This window comes from Pristis pectinata, chromosome 10, assembly GCF_009764475.1.
Source record: "Pristis pectinata isolate sPriPec2 chromosome 10, sPriPec2.1.pri, whole genome shotgun sequence".
Classification (NCBI taxonomy): Eukaryota; Metazoa; Chordata; class Chondrichthyes; order Rhinopristiformes; family Pristidae; genus Pristis; species Pristis pectinata.
Genome location: NC_067414.1, coordinates 58,746,964 through 58,768,675, shown reverse-complemented (window position 1 = coordinate 58,768,675; position 21,712 = coordinate 58,746,964). Strand labels below are relative to the sequence as shown.

At 41.6% G+C, this 21,712-nt stretch overlaps 1 protein-coding gene across 1 annotated transcript in view; it reads left to right on the top strand.

Annotated features, from left to right (window-relative positions):
- gareml (GRB2 associated, regulator of MAPK1-like) overlaps window positions 1–21,712 on the top strand; it is a 137,805-nt gene that overhangs the window by 93,799 nt on the left and 22,294 nt on the right. Inside the window, 3 exon segments of the mRNA XM_052024669.1 lie at window positions 684–763; window positions 765–821; window positions 12,165–13,352. Of these exon segments, the coding sequence (XP_051880629.1) occupies window positions 684–763; window positions 765–821; window positions 12,165–13,352 (1,325 nt within the window).

Sequence of the window (21,712 nt, the reverse complement as noted above, 5' to 3'; positions counted from 1 at the left end):
TGTTCCCAAATCCCATTTCTTAAGATAAGATTTCTTTATTAGTCACATGTACATCAAAACACACAGTGAAATGCATCTTTTGCCTAGAGTGTTCTGCGGGCAGCGGGGTGTCGCCACGCTTCCAGCACCAACATAGCATGCCCACAACTTCCTAACCCGTATGTCTTTGGAATGTGGGAGGAAACAGGAGCACCCGGAGGAAACCCGCGCAGACGTGGGGATAACGTACAAACTCCTTCCAGACAGTAGCGGGAATTGAACCAGGGTCGCTAGCGTTGTAGCCAAGGGGGAGAAATTCATCTTCATTTGCTGCTGCCTGCACATTTGAAATCGTCACCTTCTGAACAAGTTGAAAACTTGTTTCATGGCTTTTGTTATTTAAGCTATTTTCATATTACTTGTTTTCAGAGTGAGGATTACTTTAGGTGAATACCAGCAACATTAATGATGTATCTGGAAAGCATGGTTCTCGATCTGAAATTTTCATTTGTCCTCTTTGTATGGTGACAAAAAATGCATCAATGAGCAAAGGCAGTGAACATGTTAACTTACTGATTTGGTTCTTATTGCATTACTAAATCAGTTTCTGGCCAAATCTCCTTTGTGATATTGAAACTTATTTGTGAGATTTTTCATCGAAGTGACTTCATGTTTTCACTCAAACTTTGTGTTTCTATTCTTAGGGAAGTTTAAACTGCTGGAGCAAGATCGAGATGTAAGGGAGCCCGTGCAGTACTTTAACAGCATTGAGGAAGTGGCCAATTGTTTTTCCAGACCGTGTTTTTGTTATGGAAGCAATAACATTCAGCGGTAAATGGTCAGTCATGCAAAAGTCAGATTTATCTTTTCAGAAAGAATGATTAATTTTTATTTGTGTATGTTTACTCATGAATATGACAGATTTGAAATACTTTTCCACTGGAATGCTCCTTTCTTTGCAAATGATAATAGCATGGGTTTAATGAGTCAACTTCATTGGCTGATCTTCTGTCTTGATTACAGGCTACCTGTTAACCTTTAGCACTGTGGAGCTGGATTTTTTTGATCAGGGTGTATTTTTCTTCCCACTCAATAATAAAGAAGCTTGGCAGCAGAGCCAAACTAACCCACAGTCATCCACCCTTTGACAGCCCCTTATAGCCATTCCATTTGCTGATAGCAGATGTATGATTCAGGAGGGGAGAAATGTAAGTATCTTTGTGGGAGTTGTTGTTTCCTTGTTCTGGCATTGACTTGTGAAGCACTAATAGACAATGCTGCACTGGTCATCAGGTAGCGGGCAAAACCTACAGTTGTACAACTAATTAGCTTGAAAACACCAACACTTGGATTTAAAATTCTGTATGTGTGCAAATGGATGTTGGTGCTTGAACTTCCATCCTGGAGAAATGGTGTAAGAAGATGGTTCTCTCCTGTCTAACCAGTTCTCCAGGAGTTGTACCCATCTCCTACCTTGAACCCTTCTGCAAATATCTTGGCAGAATTGATTTAAGTTACTTGCTTCGACAGCAATATTGCATCTCTTAGAGGCTACTTGTCCTTTTTGGAGGGAATTTATCTCCAAGATATCTGCCTCAAATTTGAAAGATAGGATGTGATAATGTGGTCCATTGTTTGATCCATCTAACTGCACTCACAGATAGAAGAGGGTTTGATTTGCCAGTCATGCACTTGGGGACCACATCATTCACGTCCCATTTAGATCCTGTTTAAAGCTATCCAAAACTGGTGAAATCCAGGGAGTCTTGCCGCTGGATTTTGAAATGAGTTCCTTGTTTTGGACTCTATTTTTGGTGCAGGATTTTAATCTATTTGTCACTACTGTTGAAATTGATGTGGCATGAGTAATGGGGCTGGAAAGGGCTCCTTGGAACCATGCAGTAATTTGTGGGAGAGGAGAAGAGAGTGGTCAGAGAAATCCTGATGAAATGGTAGGTGCAGATTACTGATGTTGAGGTATACATTAGCTAATGAGAAAGTAAATCAATTGCCGAGATGGATAGATATCCTATGAGTTTTGGAAATCATGCATTTCTACTAGAAAGGCATACTGGCCCAAACAAATTTACATGGGAAGGATAGAGCAATGTCGAAGATGGAATCCCACGAAAGTTCTACTTTGTCAAATGCATATCGAGTTGTCATGCATTCCCAGCATCTGCTTTTCCTTTGAGTCACCGGGGAGTTCCTGCACCTTTGGAGCATAAGGGACAAAATAACCTGCTGCAATATAGTATGGGTTTATAGGATATGGGTCACTCTTTGCCTGCATTTTAACTTAAATTAATCCATTGCGTGGATGTAGCAGATGGAGAAGATATTTTCTGAAGAAAATATTTGAATCAGTATCAGGACTGAGTAATGTTATGCAATGCATTACAGAATTCAATGCAAGGAAATACTATCAACTGGACCTTGAAGTTTCAGCATATGTCCTTTGTGAAATGTGGAGGTGCTGTAATCTGTTGAAATCTTGTAATTTAGTAACAATAACAATACTGTGGAGCACATCTAGAATTTGTGAGCAACTTCTGGCAACACATTGAAGTGATCGAGACATTTACGTTGATGAAAATCATACTTGCAAAATTGCAGGGTAGTTGAGGATTACAAATGAATCATAGAATTTACAACACAGTAACAAGCTATTCAGCCACATACTGGTGTTTATATTCCACACAAGCCACCTCCCAATCTAAGTCACTTAATCATTCCTGCATGTCTTTTCTATTGCTTTCTCTACAAGTGAACCACCAATTCTCCACCACCAGACAGCCCCCTCCCCTCCACCACCAGGTACTCTCCCAGGTTCTCCTTGCATGCTTCTATACAATTTGCCTCAACTACTCCCTGCTGTAACATTCCCCATTCCAACCACCCTGGGTGGAGATGTTTCTCCTTTATTTTGCAATTGAGTTAATACTGACTCCCTGTATAGTTATGACTGGTATTTTTTTTTATATAAAACCCCAATAACTTACCCTGGCAGTCTTTTCTGTTCAAGAAGAATGAGCTCCTAGCTGTTCTTTATTTTCACATGTTAGAACCTCTTAGTTCTAGTTTATATCCTTGTACACCTTTAAAATAATAAAAGCATTCGCATTCAGAAAATCCAGCTTCAGGACCTGGACAGAAATATTGAATGTATTCAAAACTGTAATTGTTTCAACTTCTGCATTTCTATTACTCTGAAGTCAGCTAATGCACAAGATATGCAGGCCTCCCAGCTTGTGGCAATGTCTGAACAGGGGAACCATGCTTGAGGAACTGAAGCTTGTAATCTTGTGCCAGTTGATCTACCCCCTGGCCCAATAACCCCTCTGCCATCATTCCAGTTTCTTAAAAGATGCAGCAGTCTCCACTTCAACCTGCTCCCTTGACTGGGCTCCAACAATTTGCTGAAGGTCCCTGAACGTCTCTTCTCACACTCTTTGTGATATTTGAAGTTAGTGACGCTTCCCAAGATATGGGGGACTTGGCCTGGTGAGGGAGACAGCAACAAAATTGACCATCTGACAATCCCTGGGCCATTTAGTTCCAAAATGAACTGTCAAGTGAAAGAGGAGACACAAGAGACGGCCAGTTGCCTTAGTAACCTGGCAACCTGGCTTTTTGCATGGAGAGATCCCTACTGCCATGTCCTCAGTCGTAGTCGCTTTGCCCCCTCGTACTGTTGGTGTGACATATTTGAAAAAATTGTTTGAGATTTACTTCTATCTCATTAAATATTTTATCTCCCTGCAAAGTATTTCACGCAATCAATACACAAAAAGCTGGAGGAACTCAGCAGGTCATGCAGCATCTATGGAAGGAAATGGACAGTCTGCTGAGTTCCTCCAGCTCTTTGTGTGTTGCTCCAGATTCTAGCACCTGCCATCTCTTGTGTCTCCTCTTTCACTTGACAGTTCATTTGGAACTAATGGCCCAGGGATTGTCAGATGGTCAATTTTGTTGCTGTCTCCCTCACCAGGCCAAGTCCCCCATATCTTGGGAAGCGTCGCTAATTTCAAATATCACAAAGAGTGTGAGAAGGGAGGTTCAGGGACCTTCAGCAAGTTGTTGGAGCCCAGTCAAGGGAGCAGGTTGAAGTGGAGACTGCTGCATCTTTTAAAGGTAAACTGGATGAATAGGGCTTTGAAGAAAAAGCTCAAAGAGGATCTGCCTCAGGCCTGGCCTGGTTTAGCATCATGTCATAGAATCGTAGAGCAAGGAAGCAGGCCATTCAGCCTAACTAGTCCATGGTGACCATTGGGCACCTTTCTGTATTAATCCCATTGCCCAGCATTTGGTCCATAGCCCTCTATGCCTAAACGATTCAAGTGTTCATTTAGACACTTCTCAAATGCTGTTAGTGACCCAGCTTCATCCAGTCTCTCAGGCAGTGTGTTCTAGGTATGTAGTACCTAGATGAAGATTGTAGGTGAAGTAGGTCTCCCCTTGTATCCTCTCTAAATCTCTTCCCCCTTACACCAAACCTATGTCCTCTAGTTTTATCTATTTGGATATGGGGAAAAGCTTCCTGCAGTCTACACTATCTATACCCCTCATCATTTGGGGTATAGCCCAACCCCACATGCCTCATTCATGTTCCCTCTTAATCTCCTCCACTCCAGGGAAAACCAACCTAGCTTCTCCAGTCTCTCTCCATAACTAAAACACTCCATCCCAGGCAACATCCTGGTGAATCACCTCTTTACCCTCTCCAGTGCTATCACATCCTTCCTATAGTATGGTGACCAGAACTGCACACACAACTCCAGTTGAGGTCTAACCAAGGTTTTATAAAGTTGGAGTGTAGCCTCACCACTTTCAGTGCTCTGACTAATGAAGGCCAGGATCCCAAATGCCTCCCTAACCATATCATCTACGTGTTTTGCCACCTTCAAAGATCTAAAGACTGTTACTCTGAGGTCGCTCTGTTCCTCAGTGCTCCCCAGGACCCAAAATGCATCGCCTCACATTTGTCTGGATTAAACTCCATCTGCCATTTTTCAGCTCATTTCATCAACACATTGATATCTTTGCAGCATAAGACTACCTTCCACACTATCAACAATTCCACCAATCTTCGTATTATCTGTGAACTTACCGATCATGCCCCTACATCCACATCTAAGTCCTTCACGTATATGACAAACAGCAAGGGTCCCATCACTGATCCCTGTGCGACACCACTAGTCACTGGCATCCAATCCCAAAAGCAACCTTCTACCATCACCCACTGTCTCCTATTGTGGAGCCAATTTTGGATCAGGTTTGCCAATTTGTTATGTATCCCATAGGCCCTAACCTTTTGGACCCATCTCTCATGTGGGATCTTTTCAAAGGCTTCAGTAAAGACCATGTAAATCACATCTGTCCTGCCCTCATCGATACACCCTGTGACCTCTCCAATCAAATTGGTCAGATAGGATCTGCCCTTGACAAGGCTGCGTAGGCTGTCTCTGATTAGTCCCTGCCTTTCCAAGTGGTCCTCTCCCTCAGAATTGTTTCCTACTGTCTTCCCTGCGACTGATGCCAAGCTTTTCACTTTCGCCTTTCTTGAAAAGTGGGACTATATTTGCTGCCCTCCGGTCATCTGGTACCTCACTTGTCGCCAGTGAAGATTTAAAAAAATCTGAGCCAGAGCTCCAGCAATCTCTTCCCTTCCCTCCTGTAGTAGCCTGGGATAAATCCCATCCAGTTCTCAGGATTTATCTATCTTTACGCCCGCCAAAGTATTGAGTATCTCCTCTTTATGTACGGAGACCTGCACTAGACTTTCACCTACCCCTTCACTGTATTCTCCAGCTTCAAAGTCTGGTTCCATTATGAATACCGATGAAAAGTATTAATTTAGGACCTCACCTTTACCTTCTGGCTCCATGCACTGATTACCCTCTCTGTTGTATTCAAACTCAATCCATTTGTTATTATAATGCAGCATCTTTTTACTCTGTTTATTGATGCTTTGTAGTTGGTGAGCCATGTGCCCAGGTCTATTATTTTTCAATACATGCCTCTTATATTTGCTTCTAATTTACCTTGTGTTTTCCCATATTGAGCTTCATACTGATCAAACTGGATGCAAAATACCTTTAGGTTGTCTTTGTAAGCTTGCGGGGGCCTCCATCTGAAACCAGATTATTCAAGGTTTGCTCTCACCTGAAGTTTACATTGAGTCTGAAATTCCAGATTATTTATGAATGCACAGAGGAGAAAAGGTCACAGCATGTCACTCCCCATTGTGAGTGGGTCCCATGTGCATCCTTCCCTTTAGCCAAATTGTTAATCCAATTTATTTTTTGGAGGATTTCTTTAAATAAAGCCCCAGTGATATCGAATTGTCATATTTGTCAGTGCACTCATAATCAGGAACACAGAGCTCATTTCAGGAATATATTCAACTGTTTCTATCTTGAATAATTGCAACTGTCTGGAAAACTATGGAAGGGGCTCTGGATGCAGAGTGTTGAAAAAATTGTCTCATCACACCTTTTTTATATCTGGAAAACAAGTATGTCCCACAGTGGGAGGTGTATTTAAATCATTCACGACTCAGTACTAAGTTCAGATATTCCACTTGGCAGGATGCTTCTACCTGACAATCATTTATAATATTTTTGCATAATATTTCTTCCTTCAAAATGAATGAAAAAATTTAATGGTAAATGCTTTGGCTTTATTCCACTATCCTGTGAAGCACATTCAGATGTTTTGTTGGATGAAAGGCAAACTGTACCGCTTCAGGATCCTTTTTATCCAGTTCCTGAGCCGTATCTTGAGAGACAGAGTAATTTCCTCAAATAAGTCACTGAGGTTGTTCGGAAGCAATTACCCTCCTCATTTTAAGTTGGTTCCTGCTTTTGTATGTATATATTTGTATATCCATTCCTCATAATTAGTCATTTTGTAAAAAAGTGAAAATAATGTCTGTACCACTAGTGGTGGCTACTTTTGGTTTCATTGCTTTTAGGTAGTAGGATATCCAGGGGCTCTTTAAGTGAAATAGTAAGAACAATATCAAGGCATGTTCAAACATATGTTAATTAAATTTACTTGTTGATAGTTGTTGTCATTTGAAGTGAGCTTGCCAAAGGCAAGAATCAGTTTTCCCCATTTCTTTTCAAGATGGAAAGACTTTAAGGACGACAAGGTAACATTTGGAAGAATTACAAATGTTGTCCATGCTGTTGCAATAATTTCCCATAAATTTGTTTTAAGAATGATGTGTTTAGGGTTACCATTTTGAGACTACATCCCACCCCTTCATCCCAATACAGGCATCTTTTCATTACTGGCGTACTGAATGAAAAGCCACATTAGCAGAACTCCACAGCATTTTCTCATTAAGATTCCAGTCTGTGTGGAGAGCTCTTTGTTAGTGTTTGCTGAAAAAGATGTTAGTGTTTTTTGGGAAAGGGCCATGCTGTATGCGTGTGCATTGTAATACATGTGTGGACTGAGCAGTAGACATCTTTTCAGTCTGCTCAAAGCAGTCAGCTTTGATTTAATAGCTATGATTTATTAGTCAAGAAGCCATTCAAACTCCTGCATATTTCTTCATATATTTTACAAATAATTCTTTCTTGCACATCCCACATTGGTATAATAAAAACGCCTTGCCCACTTTATTTTCTTTTCAAAACTGCATAGGATGAGTAAGATGGCTTGACAAAAGGTTTGAATACCAGTGTACTTACCTTACAGCTGCCCACTGCAGCCTTGCAAATGCACGTTGTCCCAGAGCCTTTGGAATGATTAATAGAGAATTTTATTAAATCCAATTATATTCTCAAATGATTAAAATTGAGACAACTATATCTGCCAACAATCCATGGATAATTTGCTTTTTTAACCCTGGGCACTCTGTTCCTCTTGTATCTCACTTCCTTCTTGCTGAATGCATTTTTTTTTACCTTTTCTGTGCATGAGTAACCTTTGCTGTGTGCTGTCCTGCAACAAGGTTGCAGGCTCCACCCCCAATGACACCCCCCAGTGTAACTCGTCAGGTCAAATTTTGTTTCCTTTGGAGTTCTGTTGCAAATGTCTCTGTATGGTGTTTCTGAGGTTACCTAAATTATGGAATGACATCACAAACCACAAATATCTATTTATTCATGTTGTTCTGTGTATCTTAATTCCTAATCTACACGTGAGTTGGTAGAAATAAATGAATGGAACAGTGTATTGTGAAGCACAGTTAAACTGGCATGTTACATGTTAAATGCTCCAACTGAATTAAAACAAGCCAAACTGTGAAGTTTATACCAATGAGTAGGATTTTTTTTTTCAAATTATGTTGAATCAGTTAATTCGGGTTATGCCAAACTTTTCTGAACTAGATTCAAAATTTTATGTACGATTAAATTGACAAGCTTGTTGAAACCTTTTCTAATCCATTTAAAGTACAGGAAATGTATTGTTGAGGAAAACTTGCAAAAGATCCCAGACAACTGTCTTTATCTTGGGTAGAAGCTCATCTGCTTTAGAGTCTTCTCCAGATTTGAACTTCAGTAAATTCACTGACCTGTGCTTAGGAAGCTATGCCTGAAGAAAGCCCAAAATGGAGATAATATTCCTACCCCAATTCTCTAGCCTGAACTTTCTTCACTCAAGCTTCTTCTCTGACACTCGACTATAAATCTGTCAATTTTGCATTAAACCCAAAATCTGCCTCATTTTATTGCACATTACCATTTCCATGAGATGACTGAGGAAAAGTAATGTAAACCATATGGTACTGTTTAAAAGGGATGAAGAACTGGAGAGACATGCTCACAAACCCTGAAACCAGAAGTGACAGGAGAGGAAAAAAAAACATTCTTGCAGCAGTTGTTGTGGTTGGGAATTCATTGGCTGAATGGGTGGTGGAGGCGCTCAGCCTTTTAATAGCGTGCTTCAGAAACCTGGAACTCTCTCCCATGAATCTTCATTGGTGGCGGAACTTAATTCTTCAAGTGAAGAGTTGAACAATAACTTTGAAAAAGGACATGGGTGAAAGAAGGAAGAAAGGTTGGCAGGGCCAAGTAGAAAGGGACTAATTGGATAGCTTTTTCAAAGAGCTGGCACCAGCAAGGTAGGCTGAGTGGTCTCTGTATCATTCAATGAATTTATGATTCTCTGGGACACTGATCACACTTTGAAGTCTCTTCCCACTTTGCGGTAAGTCAAGTAGTTCCTAACCTCTGGCCCGAGTGATGATTAGTAACATTGATTTTATGTATGGAAGTCATGGGGTATTTTTTTTCCCTATCTTTATGCTTGTTCTGAGTTGCCTTTTGTTGCACTGAAGGAAAGTTGGTCATTCAAGCTGAATTAATGTTGAGTCTAAGACTTCAGATTTTGTTAACTGGGAGATGGCCTTGGCTGATCTTATTGCAACTAGAAACTGGAGTGAATTAGAGAATATGCAATAAAGGCGAGGTGTGCTTGATTACCTTGTGCAGTAAGGTCAACAATCCATTTCAAAGTATAGCAGGAACTCCAGTGCTAAATTCCTTTTCATGTGAAATTGCAATATCTACTGGCAACAACTGCAACCCATGTTGGTAATGCTGTATTATGTGCTTTCAATGTCAGGTGACGTATGTGCCTCAATGGGCAATTTTGGAGTTAATAGCTGGATTTGGTCTGTAGTTTTTATTCACCAGGTGGAACCACTGAGAACTAATTATTTTCCGCCAGGATGGATTTTTTAGTCTATAAGAAAAGTGTGTGTTTCACCAAGAAATCCAAAAGGGAATTAAGAAGAAACTTCTTTGTCCAAAGAGTGGTGGGAATGTGGAACCTGGCTTCCACAGGGACTAGAAGAAATGAATAGTACAGATGCAACGAAGTAGAGTCTGGATAACCATTTGAGTGGTAATGCAACAGAGAGTTAGATAGAAAGATTTTGATGAACAAAGTTTGTAGGAAACTGAAGTGGAGCATCAATGCCAGTATGGACTGATCGGACTAAATGGCCTTTTCTGTGACCCATATGCCATGTAATCCTGTTTTGTGTCCAATTTCTCTGCTTGCTTATTTAACTGGGAATTGGTCTATTTCTTTTAATTCTGTTGGAAAACCAGGCAGACAACTCTGATACCAAAAACGACATACTATGTGCTCACGTACTCGGGCATGGTGGATGGGAGGAATGAGGGCCTCATTGAATGGTAAATTTTAGGAGTCTCTCCAAGAATCAGAATCAGGTTTATTATATAAAAAAACATAGAACCATAGAACAATACAGCACAATGCAGACCCTTCGGCCCACCATGTTGTGCCAACCTTTAAACCACGCCTAATACTATCTAACCCTTTCCTCCCACATATCCCCCTATTTTAAATTCCTCCACATGCTTATCTAACAATCCCTTGAACTTGACCAACATATCAGCCTCCACCACCACCCTAGGCAGCGCATTCCATGCACCAACCACTCTCTGGGTGTAAAACCTCCCTCTGATATCTCCCTTGAACTTCCCACCCATTACTTTAAAGCCATGCCCTCTTGTATTGAGTATTGGTGCCCTGGGAAAGAGGTGCTGGCTGTCCACTCTATTTATTCCTCTTAATATTTTGTATACCTCTATCATGTCTCCCCTCATCCTCCTCCTCTCCAAAGAGTAAAGCCGTAGCTCCCTTAGTCTCTCCTCATAATCCATACTCTCCAATTCAGGCAGCATCCTGGTAAATCTCCTCTGCGCCCTTTCCAACGCTTCCACGTCCTTCCTATAATGAGGCGACCAGAACTGGACACAGTACTCCAACTGTGGTCTAACCAGAGTTTTGTAGAGCTGCATCATTACCTTGCAGCTCTTAAACTCGATCCCACAACATATGAAAGCTAACATCCCATAAGCTTTCTTAACTACCCTATCCACCTGTGAGGCAACTTTCAGTGATCTGTGGATATGAACCCCCAGATCCCTCTGCTCCTCCACACTACCCAGAATCCTGCCATTAACTTTGTACTCCGCCTTGGAGTTTGTCCTTCCAAAGTGTACCACCTCACACTTCTCCAGATTGAACTCCATCTGCCACTTCTCGGCCCAGCTCTGCATCCTATCAATATCCCTCTGCAATCTTCGACAGTCCTCCACACTATCCACAACACCACCGACCTTTGTGTCGTCTGCAAACTTGCTAACCCACCCTTCTACCCCCTCATCCAAGTCATTAATAAATATCACAAAAAGTAGAGGTCCCAGAACCGATCGTTGTGGGACACCACTAGTCACAGCCCTCCAATCTGAATGCACTCCCTCCACCACAACCCTCTGCCTTCTACAGGCAAGCCAATTCTGAATCCACATGGCCAAGGCTCCCTGGATCCCATGCCCTCTGACCTTCTGAAGAAGCCTACCATGTGGAACCTTGTCAAACGCCTTACTAAAATCCATGTAGACCACATCTACTGCACTACCCTCATCAATCTTCCTGGTCACCTCCTCAAAGAACCCTATCAGGCTTGTGAGGCAAGATCTTCCCTTCACAAAGCCATGCTGGCTGTCCCTAATCAGTCCATGATCCTCTAAATGCTCATAGATCCTATCTCTTAGAATCCTTTCCAACCGCTGAAAGCACACATAGAGAGTCTTTGAAACGACTGGGTTAGTTCCTCTCGGGCATAGTTCAGTGAATTGGCTGAGTATCCCTGCAAACAAACCCAGATCCTCCTTGGACTAGTGCAGTCATCCGTAAAGTCCATCTCGACCTCTCGGACCGCCTTTGAGTACTTGTCAGCATTGAAATGCTCCTGGCTAAATCCTGACTTATGTCATGAAATTTGTTTTGTGACAGCAGTACAGTGCAAGACATAAAGACAAAAAAATTACTATAAGTTACAAAAATAAATAATAGTGCAAAAGAGGAATAATGAAGTAGTTTCTTGGGTTCACGGATCATTCAGAAATCTGATGGTAGAGGAGAAGAAGCTGTTCCTGAATCGTTAAGTGTGGGTCTTCAAGCTCCCGTACCTCCTCCCCGGTGGTAGTAACATGAAGAGGTCATGTCTCAGGTGGTGAGGGTCCTTCGTGGTTAAAGCCCATTGTTGGGACAGTGTAGGGTATAATAGTTTATTCCTGATTATTATAATAATGATTAAAATTGCGAATACATTAACAGGTTATTGCAATAAATGGATAATATTAAATACTTCCATGTTTAATTCATCCTGAATTGGTTGTTTGTTTCAGGTGGTCTCTGGTGAATTCAGCGAGGACAGTGAGGTGTATAATTTTACACTGCACGCTGGTGATGAGCTGACACTGATGGGCCAGGCCGAGATCCTCTGTGCCAAGACCGTGAAAGAAAAGTCCCGCTTTAACACAATCTTGCGGAAGCTGGGTAAGGGCAGCACTTTGAGCAAACAGATCAAGGGCAAGATGCCGTGCCTCATCTGCATGAACCACAGGACTAACGAGAGCCTCAGCCTTCCCTTCCAGTGCCGAGGAAAGTTCAGCACTCGCAGTCCCCTTGAGATCCAGATGCAGGAAGGAGAGCATACAATCCGCAGTATTATCGAAAAGGTCCGGCTACCAGTCAACGTCACCGTTCCTTCTCGTTCACCCCGCAATTCTTATGATCTTCATTGCATCCGTGAAGGGCATCGCTATAAGCTGGTCAGCATCATATCAAGGACTGTAGTCTTGTGCTGCATCATTCGCAAGGATGACATTATCCCATTGCACTTTCTGCTGCTTTCTGATATGCCCAGGTTTGTGCTCCCTGAAGGGCTAATAAGGGGCAACCCCATGTATGAGAAGTTAGTCCAAGAGATAACTTTGTTCAGCCAGGAGCATTTCAATGCTGACGAGTACTCAAAGGCGGTCCGAGAGGTCAAGACGGACTTTACGGATGACTGCACCAGTCCAAGGAGGATCCGGGTTTGTTTGCAGGGATACTCGGCCAATTCACTGAACTATGCCCGAGAGGAACTAACCCAGTCGTTTCAAAGGCTCTCTATGTGTGCTTTCAGCGGTGCTGTGTTACATAGCAATGGGGAAGTTACCTTTCAGGGTTGCCGTAATTCTATCGGGGAACAACAAATTATGCCACATGAGTTACTGACTCCGCCGGAGGTGGTTGATGTGGATGGAGAGTACATGACTCCTGATTGGGCAGAAAGTTATTTTAGGACTCGGGAGCAACCAGAGATTCCCTATGAGGAACTGTGGAGCAATCAAATCCCAGATAGTTCAAAGGATTCCTGTGGCAGGTTGACAGAAACTGAGAATAAAACTCAACAGAATTCTGTTTCCTTCTACTCTCACTCTTCCTCGTCCTTGCATGAGGATCCTGTTTTTTCATCACAGTTGGCTATTTTACAAAGAGGAGAGTCCAGTGTGCCAAGTCCACCTCCAGTGCCTCCAAAATCAGAAGCTGTGAGTATCATAGCAACTGGATCAAGTGTAAGTTTTTTTTTTAAATGTTTTAAATGGCAAAGGGCAAAATTGGGATGGTGTATTCATACAGTCTCCAAAGAGCTAATAAAAGGTGGGCTCACACCAATAGTTATCAAATGGCAAATTTGTGTCCCAGAATTATCCGGTGGACACGACACTGTAAATATTAGATTCCCACACTCGCCATGGAGTTGTATCTCTTGGAAATGGGTAGCTAGATTTCAGGCACAGAACTCAGGGAACCATCAGGGATTTCATTTCTATTAAAATGATTGGATTATAAATGCTATAGAGACCTGTTCCCGAATAGTGCCTCTGGTATGTAAAGTTCCATGTGGCTATTGGGTTAAAGGCTGTCTGTACGTCACAGAGTAGCAGTACATAACAAATTGATTAGCACGTTCAAAATTGGGGAAATTTCAGAGTTAGTCAATATTCTTAAACTGTTTCATCAAACATCAATGATAATTCTAACACCAGATTGCCAACATGAGTTTTAATCTTGTCGATTAACTATTTCATGTTTTATACACAATACGCTTACAAGGAGTGCTTGTGTCCATTTTTAATGTATTTGAAATAGTTATGAATGTGTGTTAATATTCATTAACATTGTTTCCAGAACCCACTGAACAAAATTAATCAATTTGATGAATAACATCAATTTAAATATATGATTTTAACTTTGATTTTACATTGGCTAAGAATTCCCATTTTCAATTATGTAAATTTAATAACATTTTCCTGAAACTTTCTACCAGAGTGCTTATAAAGCTATTGGTGGAAAATATTTTTATTTCAATCTGCGAAGCGGCTCATTTTATAAATCGTTTTACAATAGTGAATTGGAATATCTTTATCGGCATTGCAAGACTTCATGTATGAATTTAGCTCATTAAATCTTCACTCATTTTATGTAAACTTATTGGTCTTGTATCTTATGGGAGCTGTGATTAAAATGTAAGAATATCATCATGTTTTCAAAATGATACTTTACCTTTTAAATTGACCTTTTTTCTGAAGTTACTATTTGCTCTTGCTTGGTATCGATTTCAAAATTGTTGTTTGTCTTTCTGTACCTTGCAGTTGAGAATCTATTCAAAGCAATTAAACATAGCCATTGATGAGGGAGATGGAGAGGATCATTACAGTCTCTGTCCCTTCACACTTTGCACCTCAACTCCAGCGCCCTCTGCACAGAGACACACTTCCAAGCAATAACGTTGCCTATTTTTATTCATTTCCTCCTCTACATCTGCATAATAATTCTCTGTGCCAATATTTAGATTCTGGGACAATTACAACGATGTTTTTGCACCAAGCTTAAAAGAAAAGTAAAATTGTCAGGTAAAGAGTTCCTTCTACCCCATGAACCATATCAGAAATTGCACATTGCAATAACAATGTTTGTCATGGGATCAGCAAAACATCCAGCAATAACAATGGCAATTAGGCAATCAAAAGGGTGGCAAAATTGGAAAAAAAAACTGGGGTGGGCTATCCAAAATTTTACACATAGTACTCAGAATGCATTTCCAGGAATGAATTGGTTAGGAAAAGATTCATTCACCATTATATTTTGAGAGATGCATTTGTGACAGCACTGCTGTGCAGGGAAGCTGGTGAGAATTCCTGTCTCCATGCTATTCTGCCGGGAACTTGTGTGTTGGATATAGAGGGGTTTGTGGTGAAGCCATTGATGAATCTCGCCCATGGCTCAATGTGGAGAGGTGGACGGAGAGGACTGGAGTTGGACAAGGCAGGCTGAGTGGTAAGGCCACTCAGCTGGGATGTGGAGCCTGGGGCCATACCTGGCCGGCAGAGTGAGTGTTGGCCATTGCTCCATGTGTGGACAAATGGCCTGAATCCTACATCTCTCAGGAAATGTTTCCATGGTAGCAAGCTCAATGACCAGTAACCAAACAAAGAGAGGGAAGAGAGAACTGCTTCCATTAAATTGAATCGGTAGCTGTGAGAGATTCTGTAGATTTGGCCTTGGAGCATCCGACAGGAACTCTTGAACTGAGTTGTCTCCATTCCTGTGCAAGTGGCCGACTAGGGCATGGATGCCACTAGGTGTCTCCTGCAATGGCAAACAGTATTTAAAGTATGGGACTTTTTTTTTCTTAAAAACACTTTCTCAAGTGAAAAAGACTTCCTTCTAACATAATGTTGGTGGTCTGTACATTTTGCCATCTATACCTCCTGACTGGTGTCATTAGGTAAACTTCTGTGGCTGTAATCAGTTAATTGCTCTAAGTAACAAGTGTACCAAAAAGTGAAAGGTCTCCAGAAGTAATCTCATGAAGAAGCAGAGTAACGAGCACATGAACACGACTCTCAAAATAGTTAATGTACATCGTTATTCATTAAGGGATTTGAGTTAAGAGAGCTTGCAAACCTGGCAGTTTGAGACTGTAGCCCTAAAAGTCTGTTTTCAGAAATATTCATGCAGATTTTTCCTTACATTGACTTGTCTTTCATTCCTTTTGGAGTTATAATTTTTAACATCAATAGTGACTAAACCCACAAATCATTTTGCCCCTGCCTTGGTTTAGAGCTGGCAAAAGGAAACTCCAGCCTCTGACTTGCGTTTGAGTACAAAAGATGCATGAATTATCAAGGTCAAGCTGGCAGACAAATGAGGATTGTTGTGACTTGCTGCTATACATGGCCACTGTTTGCAAGTGAATTGTAAATGACTATATTTGATCAACAACTTTAACATTAAATTAAAACAGTTTCACAGACTTTGAAGACTAATTCCAGAGTTTTAGTCTCAAAATTGGAATGGAGATGGAAGTAATCAGCTCTGATAATAGATGGGGTATGGGATTTGAAACTCAGTTCTGGATCAAACACATAATCAAGATTTGACTCAGCCTAGTTCAGCTGAACAAGTGAGTAGATGAGCAATACAGACTCTGGCTTGTGAGCAGTGAGGAATACCTCTGACAATGATGTCAGTCTTGAACGAGTTCAAGTTTCCTTCAGCTCCATTTTGTCAGTGTTTGTGTCACATTTGCGAGTTCATGCTTGTACTTGAGAACTTCTGGTTCCCATTCCAAATGTTTTCTGGCTACCCAAATCGTGCTGTGCATTTCTTTCATGTTCTGTTCAATCCTGAATTGTATATTTCACCCACTGTTGACCCAGCAGGACTATAAGAACAATAGGTGTAAGGAGAGGAGTAGGCCATATGATCCCTTGAGACCACTCTACTATTCAGTAAGATTTTGACTGATCTGATCTTTCACCTTGAATCCATTTTCTTCCTTGATTCCCTTGTCCAAAAATCAATCTATCCCCCCCCCCCCCCTGAAAATACTTCTCAGCATCTTAAACCCTTTGGGGTGGAGAATCCCAAAGACTCGGAACTCTCAAGAGGAAAGTATTCATCATCTCAGTATTTCAGCTTAGGAACGTTTATCTGAGTCCACATTCTCTTTCTCTTTTTCTGAAGGTTTAATTCTCCTCGCCTGCCTTGTCATCAAGCTTAATTTCAAAACTCTGATCTAAGACTCTTCCTGCAGCAAGTCCTGAGTGCTTATTTTTCTCATCCTTCCCAAGCTCCACCTGCTCCTGCCCCAGTGAATTAACTTCAAGATTCTCCTCCCTATTTTCAATTCCTTCCAATTCCCTACCAGCTGTAGACCTTGTTCACACCCCTCCTCAAGTTTGTTCTTCATTCTCACCATCAGAGAGAATTTCAATGTCCAGCACTCTAGAATTTATCCCTAGAACCACAAAAATATACTTTAGAACCATAGAACACTACAGCACAGAAAACAGGCCATTCGGCCCTTCTCGTCTGTGCTGAAATGGTATTCCACTAGTCCCATTTACCTGCACCCAGTCCATAATCCTCCAGACCTCTCCCGTCCATGTATCTATCCACTTTATTCTTAAAACTCAAGAGTGAGCCCGCATTTACTACATCAGATGGCAGCCCATTCCATACTCACACCACTCTTTGAGTGAAGAAGTTCCCCCTAATGTTCCCCCTAAACTTTTCCCCTTTCACCCTAAAGCCATGTCCTCTCATACTTATCTCTCCTTATCTAGGTGGAAAGAGCCTACTCACATTAACTCTGTCTATACCACTCATAATTCTGTAAACCTCTATCAAATCTCCCCTCATTCTTCTGCGTTCCAAGGAATAAAGTCCTAACCTGTTCAATCCTTCCCTGTAACTCAACTCCTGAAGACCCGGCAACGTTCTAGTAAATCTCCTCTGCACTCTTTCAATCTTACAAATATCCTTCCTATAGTTAGGTGACCAGAACTGCACACAATACTCCAAATTTGGCCTCACCAATGTCTCATACAACCTCACCATAACATCCCAACTCCTACACTCAATACTTTGATTTAGGAATGCCAGGATGCCAAAAGCCGCCTTTACTTTATTCATGAAATATACAGTAATACAATCAGAACATCTCATGATCTTCATTCACTGTACAAAGTAGTTCAATACATTCACTTATATGTCAACGTCACAAATATTTCATCCACAAATATTCCATCAGTAAAACGTTTGAGATCCTGTTACAGAAGGCCAAGCCTCACTGCCCAGAGGCAGAGGCAGTATACTGTGGTCTTTTCCTACAGTGCTTTTGCAGTGGCAGCACAAACTCCTGCCCCTTTCAACGTGCCATTTTGGGATATCTTGTTGTGGTCAGCTCCTTGCACTGGAAGCTCAACAGGTAGACTGAAGTGCATCCTTCACTGAGTTAGTGATCTTCCAGCAGCATTCATGCAGCCAGTTGGGATGAATCTCGACAAAGACCACTACATCCCTTTCCAGGCCGCCTTGGCAAACACGCAGTCTGCAAGAATGGGATGAACATCTCATTAAGGGCAATGTGCAGTGGGATTAAGACACTGGCTGTTTGTGAAGCATCTGATAGAGAACGCTCTTCTCACCACCAGCCAAGCATGGTCTTGGTGCTTGTTCAGAGTTCTGTCAAATGACTAATTACCTGCTTGGGGAACCATCCCACAGGATCCACCTTGTCCTTCCCCTGAAGGGACATTCTGTGTAGACCACTGCTTGATTGACTAGTGGTTGAAGGCGTTTTTCCACAGAAACTTTCCAATGAGGGAGAGGTGGTGTAACGTGGTTCAACTAAAGAGAGCGTTCCACAGTAACGTACTTTGCAACATTGAGGAGAGGTTGAACCATCAGCATGGAGTAACAGTTTTGTACAGCCACTCATAGAGATAGCTACCAGGATGAGGACAAAGTTTGGTTTGTTTTTCTCTGGAGCCTGCACATCACGTCCTTTGGAAATGATCTGTTTTGGATTACCAGATGAAGGTAGTTTGGGTGACTGCCGTAGCAGAGGAACAGGGTATGAGCCACACTGGCACCATATACAGCAACATAAAGAGCAGCTGGCACCTGATGATCAGGTTATTTTATGCCAGCAAGAGGAAGTGTGCCTTACCTCTCACTGTTGTTAGCGACCTATTTAAAAAAAAGCCTCTTTGACTGTTCCTTGAGATTCATTTCCATTTACTCTCATACCTCCTTTTCCAGCTCAGTGCCCTCTTAATGTGGTTCTTAATAATCTTAATATGGTTCCCTGGCACTTTCTATGTAGCCTGATCTTTGGCATGCGTACAGCAGGCTGAGTACTACTTCCTGCTTTCTTATTTACAACTGAAGATAAAAATAGAACATAAAGCTTATCTTTACGTGCTAATAACTGACATGCATGCGTGCAATCCATTGGCATCTATAATAATGCACATTTGCCGTCAGTCAATTAGCTGGAGCTCGATGAAATGTTTCACCGAGTCTGTTTCTCTTCATAATAATTTGTACAAACTATTTTTCTCATTGTTTTGTTGCTAATTGTCACCACTATCATTCATGTAGTACTAGATTCAAAGTTTGCAACGTTATCTTTGAAGTTATAATGAAATATCAGCCGTCTTTCTAAAACTGCTCCATAAGGTTATTATGCTGCATTGGAGTATTTCATCAGGTCAGTGATACACGGCAGCAGTGTAACAATGAACAAAATTCGTTCGTATCAATAGCACGTGAATGATGCTAGATAGTGTTAATTGTAGCAGATGAAGCAATGTGAGAATTTACTGATCAGTGGAGCTAATTATATGGCAGTGCCCTGTTTAGCCTCATCAGCAATACTGCTCACCTGCATGAACTTTAAAACAACAACTTCTGTTTGTTGGGAAATGTGCCATATCACTCACAGGAGTACAACCTATTGGTGCCCCATGTAGCAATTACCAACTTTCCTCGCAGCATTCTCCCTGAAGTCTCCTTTTTTCACTTTTCCCTTCTCATTCTCTCTTTCTACTATTGGTATAAAGGTTGAGCGGCATGGTAGCGTAGCGGTTAGCACGACGCTATTACAGCGCCAACGATCGGGGTTCGATTCCTGTCGCTGTCTGTAAGGAGTTCGTACGTTCTCGCGTGTCTGCGTGGGTTTCCTCCGGGTGCTCCGGTTTTCTCCCACATTGCAAAGACATACGGGTAGGTTAATTTGGGTTTAAAATGGGCGGTGCGGACTCGACGGGCCAGAAGGGCCTGTTACCACGCTGTAAATAAAACTTTAAAAAAATTTTACGTACAGTATTATATGTTGACCTTCATTCCCAAGGAAAATCTTGTTTGATTTACAGTAATAGCAAGCCAACATGTGAGAAAAATGTTAATCATGGAAGCAGATGAATTTAGGCTTTACTGGCTTCTTTAGTTCCAAATGAGCGCACATATGATAAAATGGATCTTATCATAAACTTTGACCTGAAAAAATCTTAATGACATTTAATGGGCAGAAGCTGTTATTAATGCACTGTGAGCAGATCTTATCATGATCTACATCCCAGACTTTTGAAAATGAATGTTTTTATCATCTTCCAAAATTCTGTGGATTCTGGAATCATTCCTGCAGATTGAAGGCTGGATAAAGTGATCTCTGTGTTAAAGAAAGGAGAGAGAGAGGGAGAGAGAGATCAATAATGAAGGATGTAATAACAGAATGCCTAGAGAAGAACTATCAGACTGGCCAGAGTCAGAATGTGTTCATGGAAAGGAAATCACATTTGACTAATCTACTGCAACACTTTAAGGATATGACTAGCAGAATAGATAAGAAGGAACTATCTTTTAAGTGGTGAGAGGTTGAGCAATATTGACATTCAAGGGGACCCAGGTGTCCTTGGTATACAAGACACTGAAAGCTAATATGCAGCTGTGAGGTAATGTTGCAGCTCTATAAAACTCTCGTAAGACCCCACTTAGCGTACTGTGTTCAGTTCTGGTCACCTTATAAAAGGAAGGATGTGGAAGCTTTAGAGAGGGTGGAGAGGAGAATTACCAGGATGCTGCCTGGATTAGAGAACCTGTTTTATGAGGAAAGGTTGAGCGATGTAGGGCTTTTGTTTTTGGAGCGACGCAGGATGAGAGGCGATTTGATTGAGGTGTATACGATTTTGAGGGGCATAGATAGAGTGGACAGCCAGCACCTTTGGCCAATACCAGAGGACATCAGTTTAAGGTCAGAGGAGGAAAGCTCAGGGGAGATGTCAGAGGTAGGTTTTTTACACAGAGAGTGGTGGATACCTGGAATGCACTGCCGGGGATGGTGGAAGAGGCTGATACAATTGGGACATTTAAAAGACTCTTAGATAGGCACATGGATGTAAGAAAAATGAAGGGTTATGAGCTGTGTAGGAAGGAAGGGTTAGATTAATCAGGTTTAGGTTAAGATTAGGTTGTGTAGGTTTATATAGGTCAGCACAACATCGTGGGCTGAAGGGCCCGTACTGTGCTGTTCTATGTTCCTGATGCAGCAAGCAGTTAGAAAGGCAAATAGTCTGTTTGCCTTCGTTACAAGAAAATTTGAGTACAGGAGTAAAGATGTGTTACTACACTGTATATGGCCTTGGTGAGCCTGCACCTAGACTAATGTGTACAGTTTTGGTGGTCTTGCCTAATAAAGGATATGCTTGCATGAATGGAATATAACAAAGATCTGCTTGACTAGTTCCTGGAATGACGGGTTTGAGTCAGAGTGGGCTTATATTTTCTGGGTTTAGGAGAATGAAAGGACACCTCACTGAAACTTGCAAAATTCTGACAGGATTTGACAGTCCAGATGCAGGGAGTATGTTTCCTGTGACTAAGGAGTCCAGAAGCAGGAGTCAGAGAAGAGGGGAAGGGACTGAGATGTGAAGTAATTTCTTCACCCAGAATATTTTGGTGAACCTTCAGTATTCTGTACACCGGAGGGTGGTGGAGACTCAGTCATTGAGTTCATCCAGAACGGAGATTGACGGATTTCTGGAATCAAGGGATG